The sequence below is a fragment of the Stenella coeruleoalba genome (genome assembly GCF_951394435.1).
Source record: "Stenella coeruleoalba genome assembly, chromosome: 2".
NCBI classification, from domain to species: Eukaryota; Metazoa; Chordata; class Mammalia; order Artiodactyla; family Delphinidae; genus Stenella; species Stenella coeruleoalba.
The window spans coordinates 178899992-178909397 of NC_137147.1; the positions used below are offsets into that span (position 1 = coordinate 178899992).

The window sequence follows — 9406 nt, forward strand, 5'->3', positions numbered from 1 at the left end:
ACCATCCCATATTTCAGGGCCGGTCTCACCTTCTGAGACAGGCTGCACTCTGTCTATGGAGTGTGTTTCTCTCTCAGTAAACCTGCTTTCACTTTGCTATGGCTCTCGCCCTTGAACTCTTTCCTGCACGAAGCGAAGGGCCCTCACTTGGCGGCCCACCCCAGGGGCTCACGTGAGACCTGAGACAGGACCATCCTCTCGTGCCCCGTTATCCTGCAAACTCTTTGCAAATGATACTAATAAATCCACTTCTTACCTATCAATCACTTTGCCTCTTGCTGAATTCCTTCTTCGCCAAGACATAAAGGACCTGAGCTTCAGTTAAGTCCTGACACCAGGCGAGTGATTTTAATTAAAAGACGGTGGGTGGGTTCGAGTCCCAGCCCATGGGTTCAAGTCCGAAACTGAGTTTTGGCTGGTTTCAAATCCCATCTGAGGCGTTCAGTTTCAGTTTCACCTTCACTCTGTTACACATTAAAATAGCTTTCTTTAATTAAGGGATAACATAAAATAAAACACATTCAGTGCACACATCAACGTACAGCTCAATCATTTTTACATATATGATATACGTGTACATATATGACACACACATGGACATAGATAAATTCATATCTCATAACTATGTAATCACAACCCAGATTAAGACAGATTTCTTGCATTCCCTAAAGTCCCCTCATTCTCCTTCTCAGCCTGGTACTACAAAGCATTTAAAAAGTAGCTGAATATAGGGACTTGCCTGGTGGTCCAGTGGTTAAGGCTCCACACTTCCACTGCAGGGGGTGTGGGTTCGATCCCTGGTTGGGGAACTAAGATCCCACGTGCTGTGCGGCACGGCCAAAAAATGGAAAAAAAAAAAGTAGATGAATTTAACAGAGAAGGTACTTTGAAGATTACTCACACTAATTGTACTAGGAATTGTATTTGGTTATGAGGAAGATACCCCACAAAGCAGTGCTTTAAACAAATTGGTGGTTTTCTTTTTTTTTTCTCTCATGTAAAAAAAGATGCAGATGGTAGGAAGGCTCCAGAGAGCCTAGCTTCCTTCTTTCTGTTCAGCTACCCTTGGCCTTGAGCTCTCCTCCCGGTTGTCAAATTAGAGCTCCTGACTTCACCCAGGTGTGGTGACCACACTCCCAGCAGGAAGAGGGCGAAGGTGATGAGCAAAAGGCACCTCCCGCTGAGTCAGCCCCCTTCACGGGCTTTCTCAGAGGCTCAACCAATGGACCTCTGATTAAACCTCACTGTTTAAACCTGTGTGGGAAACACAGGTCTGGGTGGCAAATCCAATATAAAATCCAATTTTAGGGGCTTCCTTGGTGGCGCAGTGGTTGAGAGTCCACCTGCCGATGCAGGAGACACGGGTTCGTGCCCCGGTCCGGGAGGATCCCACATGCCGCGGAGCGGCTGGGCCCGTGAGCCATGGCCGCTGAGCCTGCGCGTCCGGAGCCTGTGCTCCGCAACGGGAGAGGCCACAGCAGTGAGAGGCCCGCGTACCGCAAAAAAAAAAAAAAAAAAAAAAAAAAAAAATCCAATTTTATCAGGAAGAAAGAAAGGGAGGATGGATATTGGTTAGTCAGTGAGCAGTCTCGGCCACACTGATGGTCTACAAACTGCTCCCGGGAATGACCCTTCTAGAAAATGCCACCTGGCTTGCAGTGGATGAATGCGATCTAAAGTCATCCCACAATGGGCAAAGAGGTTTAAAGTAAACACTCTTAGCCTCTCTGCCAGAGACATATTCAAACATTTGGGAAAGAAAAGGTCTGGTGAGGTGCTGCTTTAAAATACTTTGCCAAGAAGGCATAACTTTCACTATTCCTTTTTTTTTTTCTAGATTGAAGTATAGTTGATTTACAATGTTGCGTTAGCTGCTTCTGTACAGCAAAGTGAATCTCACTATTCTTAAGGAAAATATGGGGGAAATCATCAGGGGTAAAATTTAGAGGATTTGTCCAAGACCGAACAAGTAACTAAAGTAATTTGTTAGTGCAGAGTACCTTCATTTATTAGGGCCCGCAAATGGAAATCTGACCATTTCCAAACTGTAATTTTGTTTATTTCTTTTTATTGGATATGTTTCCCTGTGCTATACAGTACGACCTTGTTGTTTTGTAACTGTTTATAATCATTAGGATTATGAGCTTTGATTTAAGCTAAGAATATCTTTTTTTGTCATTCTATTTATTTATTTATATTTTTTCTTCCAGTTTTATTGAGATATAATTGACACACAGCACTGTATAAGTTTAAGGTATATAGCATAATGACTTGACTTACATACATCATGAAATGATTACACAGTAATTTTAGTGAACGAACATCCATCTTCTATAAATACAAAATAAATAATAGAAATTTTTTTTCCCCTTGTGATGAGAACTCAGGATTTACTCTCTTAATTTGCCTGCCACATGGGTCTGTATTAAGCAATCTGGCAGGCAGTATTCTCATGTTTAGCTTCCCCTTCCAGATATTTTTTCCCTTCTCTGAAATCATAGTCCTTTATAGCATTATTTCAGATAGACAGAATTACTTTTGAACTCTTTTTTTTTTTTTTTTTTTTTTTGCGGTACGCGGGCCTCTCACTGTTGTGGCCTCTCCCGTTGCGGAGCACAGGCTCCGGACGCACAGGCTCAGCGGCCATGGCTCACGGGCCCAGCCGCTCCGCGGCGTGTGGGATCTTCCCGGACTGGGGCACGAACCCGTGTCCCCTGCATCGGCAGGCGGACTCTCAACCACTGCGCCACAGGGGAGGCCCTGAACTCTTTTTCTTTTAACATAATTTTTTTCAAAGCTCTTACTGAGAGAGCCAACTTTTGGTTTGGCTCAACCCTCCTGAAAATAATAAAATTTAATATTCCACCTATAAATATCTACCACACATGAAAATATTCACTATTCTAGGCCAGACTCAGGTAGGAAATATACAATTTGATTCTTAAAATATGGAAACCCTTGACAAAAATTTTAAAGGGTCATAAGAATATTTTTTTAAGAAACAACTGGAATGGGATTAAAGTCCACGGTTGCACAATCCCTTATCCACAGTCAAGGATTCTCCAAATCTTTGAAAACTGAAAGCTTCCTCAAAAGTTGTAGTATCTGTTTGGTGACAGAAGCTGACCTGATCTAATATAGGGCTTCTTACGGTCTGCCTTTACCTCATTTAGTGTGACTGATCACATATTTCATTACAATATATTATTTTATTTGATTATGGGGTGATTATGATAATGCATCTATTACTATTTTTTAATTATTTAAAAAATCTGAGTTCCAAAACAAATCTTGCTTCCCCACACAGTTCTGAGAGGTAGAGATCTTAAAAACTGCATTCCTAATTGGTTCACAATTTGATTTGTTTACAGATTCCTATTACTATCAAAGCTCATTCAAGGGATTACATATCATTGATTTGACCTACTTTTAAAGTCTAAGAACCTGCTGTTCTAAGTCTTGGAATCTGAGAAATTGAACACATTGTTTCTGCCCATGTGTGCATAGGATTTTGTTTGCTAACAACCAGTTAGTAAATTCAAAAACAATAACTGTTTTTATTCCAACTATATGAGTTAAATTCTAGCTTTAATAATGCTTTGCCTCATTTGTTTAAAAAGAAGTGTTAATTGAGCTTCGTTCAACTGATATGAAATGTGAGGTTTTTTGAATAAAAAATACCAGAATTGGGGCTTCCCTGGTGGCGCAGTGGTTGAGAGTCCGCCTGCCGATGCAGGGGACACGGCTTCGTGTCCCGGTCCGGGAGGGTCCCACATGCCGCGGAGCGGCTGGGCCCGTGAGCCATGGCCACTGAGCCTGCGCGTCCGGAGCCTGTACTCCGCAACGGGAGAGGCCACAACAGTGAGAGGCCCGCGTACCACCAAAAGAAAAAAAAAAAAAAAAAAAAAAATACCAGAATTGACACTGTTAAAGAGAAGCACAAAACTGAGGCACACCGTTGCCTTAATTCTTCCTTTTGGTTTTCCTAGTAATGTATATGGTCTTAGATATTTGTTTCTTGCTCATATTTCTTTATGAACATAGTCATAATCAATGTCTATAACAATGCAAATGAAGTGTGGATTTTTAAAAATATGATACCAAAACACCGCGATACAGCTATGTAAATTCAAAATTAGCGTGGAGGTTTTTTTGGTCACTTCACCACAGCTTCGCTGGATCTTACCCACACTGAAGCCTTCAAACTCTCAAATTCCAACATTTTACTCTCTAAATAAGATTCACTTTCTTCAATGTGGAACTCCTCTCTGTAACTTAAAAACTTCGGCAGGATGTCACTCCATTTCTGACCTCCTCCGATGTCATTTTCCCTTTCTCTCAACAAGCTGCAGGGCCATTGAGCTCATTTTACTTCCTGGAATACTCCAAGCTCCACTCTGCCTCAGAGCCTTTGCACACGCTGTAACCACTTCCGGGTCTGCTATTTCTCATGCATTTTTCTTCTCACCCTTTGGCTCCTTCTCTTCCTTCAAGTCTATCATCAACGCCATGTTCTTAGAAATAACTTTCCTTATCCTCTTATCTATGTCTTTCCCTCCCTGTTATTCTGGAAGACTGCACTCTGTTTATTTCTTAGTAGCAATTATAATTTGCAATTATGTATTTGTTTACTTGCTTGTTTCTTTGTGTTCCCACGAGACTGTGAGCTTCATGAAGGAGAGGAACTTCCTGCTTGTCCATTAATGTGTATGTAGCACCAAGCATCACGCCTGGCACACCCTAAGCTCTCAAGAACTATTTGAATAAACAACATGAGAATTATTTATCCTATGTCTTTCAGTGATAATTTTTCCAAAACATCTCACTCTACATTTGACTTTTACCAAAACAAAAGATGCTCAGATCACGTGTATAATGAATATTGTCTCAAAAACTCTGAAGAAAATTCGGCCTTTCGGAAGTGCATAACTTGAAATATGTGTATTGTGGAAAATGCATAGAATATTCTATGGACATGCACATCCATATACTTATATATAGATGTACATATATACTTACATTTACATGTATAACTGTATGTATATATACATATATGAATCTCATGCATATGTAAGGGTGGGGGAAGGGATGGGAGAGAAAAGGACAGGGCTGGGGAGGTGGATAGACAAAATAGTATGTAGTGAAAATGGCCCCTAGCAATTTTTTTTTCTGTTGGAAGGACAACTGCGTAGAAATTTCTCAAGAATTGTAATCTACTCTCTTCACTAGATGACTTCTTAAGGATGTTTTCCTGACTGATCACATAAATGTCGTTGAAATCGACTCTCATCAGGTAACTACTGATGAGATTACAGAATAAAACGTTCGAAAAATGTCCTGGTTTAGACAATAAATTGTATAGTCACCCTAGCTATTGCTCTCTAAGAATGTTACCTATTTTTTTTAACATCTTTATTGGAGTATAATTGCTTTACAATGGTGTGTTAGTTTCTGCTTTATAACAAAGTGAATCAGTTATACATATACATATGTTCCCATATCTCTTCCCTCTTGTATCTCCCTCCCTCCCACCCTCCCTATCCCACCCCTCTAGGTGGTCACAAAGCACCGAGCTGATCTCCCTGTGCTATGCGGCTGCTTCCCACTAGCCATCTATTTTACGTTTGGTAGTGTGTATATGTCCATGCCATTCTCTCACTTTGTCACAGCTTACCGTTCCCCCTCCCCATATCCTCAAGTCCATGCTCTAGTAGGTCTGTGTCTTTATTCCCATCTTGCCCCTAGGTTCTTCATGACTTTTTTTTTTTTCCCTTAGATTCCATATATATGTGTTAGCATACAGTATTTGTTTTTCTCTTTCTGACTTACTTCACTCTGTATGACAGACTCTAGGTCCATCCACCTCACTACAAATAACTCAATTTCGTTTCCTTTTATGGCTGAGTAATATTCCATTGTATATATGTGCCACATCTTCTTTATCCATTCATCTGTTGATGGACACTTAGGTTGCTTCCACGTCCTGGCTATTGTAAATAGAGCTGCAATGAACATTTTGGTACATGACTCTTTTTGAATTATGGTTTTCTCAGGGTATATGCCCAGTAGTGGGATTGCTGGGTCGTATGGTAGAAAAATGGAGCTGGAGGAATCAGTCTCCCTGACTTCAGACTATACTACGAAGCTACAGTAATCAAGACAGTATGGTACTGGCACAAAAGCAGAAATATAGCTCAATAAAACAGGATAGAAAGCCCAGAGATAAGCCCACGCACATATGGTCACCTTACCTTTGTTAAAGGAGGCAAGAATATACAGTGGAGAAAAGACAGCCTCTTCAATAAGTGGTGCTGGGAAAACTGGACAGGTACATGTAAAAGAATGAAATTAGAACACTCCCTAACACCATACACAAAAATAAACTCAAAATGGATTAAAGACCTAAATGTAAGGCCAGAAACTATCAAACTCTTAGAGGAAAACATAGGCAGAACACTCTATGACATAAATCACAGCAAGATCCTTTTTGACCCACCTCCTAGAGAAATGGAAATAAAAACAAAAATAAACAAATGGGACCTAATGAAAGTTCAAAGCTTTTGCACAGCAAAGGAAACCATAAACAAGATCAAAAGACAACCCTCAGAATGGGAGATAATATTTGCAAATGAAGCAACTGACAAAGGATTAATTTCCAAAATATACAAACAGCTCATGCAGCTCAATATCAAAAAAACAAACAAACAGCCCAATCCAAAAATGGGCAGAAGATCTAAATAGACATTTCTCCAAAGAAGATACACAGATTGCCAACAAACACATGAAAGAATGCTCAACATCATTAATCATTAGAGAAATGCAAATCAAAACTACAATGAGATATCATGTCACACCAGTCAGAATGGGCATCATCAGAAAATCTACAAGCAACAAATGCTGGAGAGGGTGTGGAGAAAACGGAACCCTCTTGCACTGTTGGTGGGAATGTAAACTGATACAGCCACTATGGAGAACAGTATGGACGTTCCTTAAAAAACTACAAATAGAAGAATGTTACCTATTAAATGCCAGGCGAGAATAGGGATACCAGACCGAGCGTGCATGCGTGTGCGTGTGTGGGGGGGGGGGGGGGGTCGGGGGAGGGATATGTAGAATGCAGGCACTTGCCCACTCCTTTCTTCAGCCAATTTCTTTAAACCCGGTTCTACCCTTGGCTCACTAGAAATTTAGCTGGCAAAGAATTTTATACCGAATGTGTTCAATTAACACGTGTATGCAGTATTTGACATATTTCCATATTTGCTGACTTTTGTGGCTTTACATTTGCAATCAATCATAGCCTAACGTTCATCTAACGTTAATCCTTTTTTAAAGTTTTCAACTTCGTTTTTATTTAAAAGCCCTGTTGCAACCACCAAATACCTGACTCAGCTCGCTGCTAGACACAGAGCGTCAAATTTCCCAGCCCACTTAATTTGAAAGCCTGCCAAGATAGGTGAAAGGCCTTATAAATATGTAAAACAGGAAGTTCAAATTACAGTCAAGTAAATCTCTAGTGATTGATGTTCGTTTCAAAACAGTTTTTTAAAAGAACTAATGAAAAGCAGCACATTTCTAAGACACCCCCCACCCCCACCCTCGCCCCAGACCCCCAAGGCTTCACCGGAGTTCAGCCTGGACAATGTACTTTTAGTACTGTATTTATTTTGGATTTTTACCACTTCCTGGAGGCCTGGAGGAGCCACAGTGGGAGGATCCAAAAAAACTCAGTACCACAGCCATTTTGTTTGTAAGGCAGACTGGTAGAATTCTATCAGCCGGCAGACGTTTCTGAAACAATTTTTAAGAAGGAAAAAAAAAAAAAGTATGCCTATTGTTTGTAATGTAGCCGCTAAAAAGTGTTATTTTATTTTTATTTTCTTTACAAATGGAAGTTGTTGTGGCTAAGCAGTTCTATTTTTTTTTTTTTTTTTCCCAAGGAGTTAAAGCTGCAGACGACATGAATTTTGTGCAAGGCTTCTTTGGGTACCTTCAGGACGTCCAATGGGGAAAAAAAAATGTTTGATGGGAATCATTTTTCACTGGCCACATTGGTATCCAAATTAGACATCGATGTCGGTGAATGACCATCTGCTTAAGAAAAGCATGCTATTCCCTAAAAACCCACATGCAAGAAATAAGAGCGTTGCCGGTCGTCAAAGGGACATTTTCCTGAGCTCACGGGCGGTCGTGGGCGCTATTGTTTTGCAGTGTCACTTCATAGCGAGCTCAGACTTTGTCATTTGGGGGGCTGTGTGTTTAAAAGCCCAGTGTAAAATGGCACTCACACTGCATTTTTTTCCGAGCTGCAGGAGGCGGGAGGAGAGGGGGACACTGGCCTCCCAGCCAATCAGGGCCTGCCTGCTTGCCATCGCAAAGTTGTTAACCCCAGAGTCTTCTAAGGCTGCCTCGGCCTCCTCTGCTTTTAATCTTCCGCGGATATTTCTCCGATTTCTCCCAAACGCCCACAGATCCTTGAGAAGCCACCGCGAGCAGCCACCGATCAGGGAAGAAAGTATGACTTTTTATTTACCCAATATTGTGAAGATGTTGGAAGATCCGTGTGCCGCCTGGAGGCTGTTGTTTCTAGGGACACAAGTGTCCAGCCTATATTGTTACAATTCTTTTTCCAGAACTGGCTTCTTCTTCGCCTCCGCTGATGGTAAGTTTGTAATTTTAAACATTTATGTCATTACATCTTTGAACGAGCCGCCAGCTAAGAAGGATTTTCATTGTGTTTCTTCTAACAAAACCAATCTTTGTATTTTTCTTTAGCTTTGATCTCTGCACATTTCCAGCTAATCTTGTCTGGCTAATTTTTACCAGAAGAAAAAAAAAAATTAGTGTTTTTTTTTTTTTTAACCCCATGACTAAAGCTAAATATTTATGATATAAATTATACTTTAATTACTGTGAGCTAAGGGAAACTCAGCTATTTCAAGATGGACTTGTTTTGTGCCAGCATGTTGGTAACGCCAAATATGTGCATATCCTCCTTATAAAAATGATGTATTACCTAATTTGTCCAGGACTAAATGATTAGCAGGCGAACTATGGATGTAGTTTGGTTTGAAACAGGCCTATTGTGGTTTTCCTGATGGATTACTTGGATACAAACTACAGAAAAGCTGCCCTTGGTATAATGAAGGTGGAGATTGACATAACCGGGTTTATATTAAGTTATGGCTGTTACTAAATAGTGGATCTTTTATTTGCTGATCAGATCTAAACTTGTGTTCCATGATAGTAATTCTCTGAGGCTCCTCATTAGATAATCTTTGCAGATCTATCTTGTTTTTTCTCCAAAAATGTATATTTGGGAGACATTTTGTAATTTGGGGCATTTTTCTAATTTTTTTTTTCCTCTTTTTGCACACGGTGGGCGATCTTTTTTGTTTTGCATGGA

General features: G+C 40.4%; 1 protein-coding gene and 1 long non-coding RNA gene across 2 annotated transcripts in view; one reads left to right on the forward strand and one right to left on the reverse strand.

Annotated features, from left to right (window-relative positions):
* Positions 1–261: 261 nt before the first annotated feature.
* On the reverse strand, positions 262–8245 carry LOC307182009. Its single transcript, XR_013827096.1, has 3 exons — positions 7680–8245; positions 740–824; positions 262–464 (listed from the first exon to the last, which is right to left on the reverse strand). It is a non-coding gene; the product is annotated as an uncharacterized lncRNA (long non-coding RNA).
* A 203-nt stretch (positions 8246–8448) lies between these two features.
* The window catches only part of EPC1 (enhancer of polycomb homolog 1), a 94043-nt gene continuing 93085 nt past the window's right edge, over positions 8449–9406 (forward strand). The window contains exon 1 of the mRNA XM_079913095.1: positions 8449–8662. Within this exon, the coding sequence (XP_079769221.1) occupies positions 8660–8662 (3 nt within the window). The 5' untranslated portion in view covers positions 8449–8659. The remainder of the gene's footprint in view (positions 8663–9406) is intronic.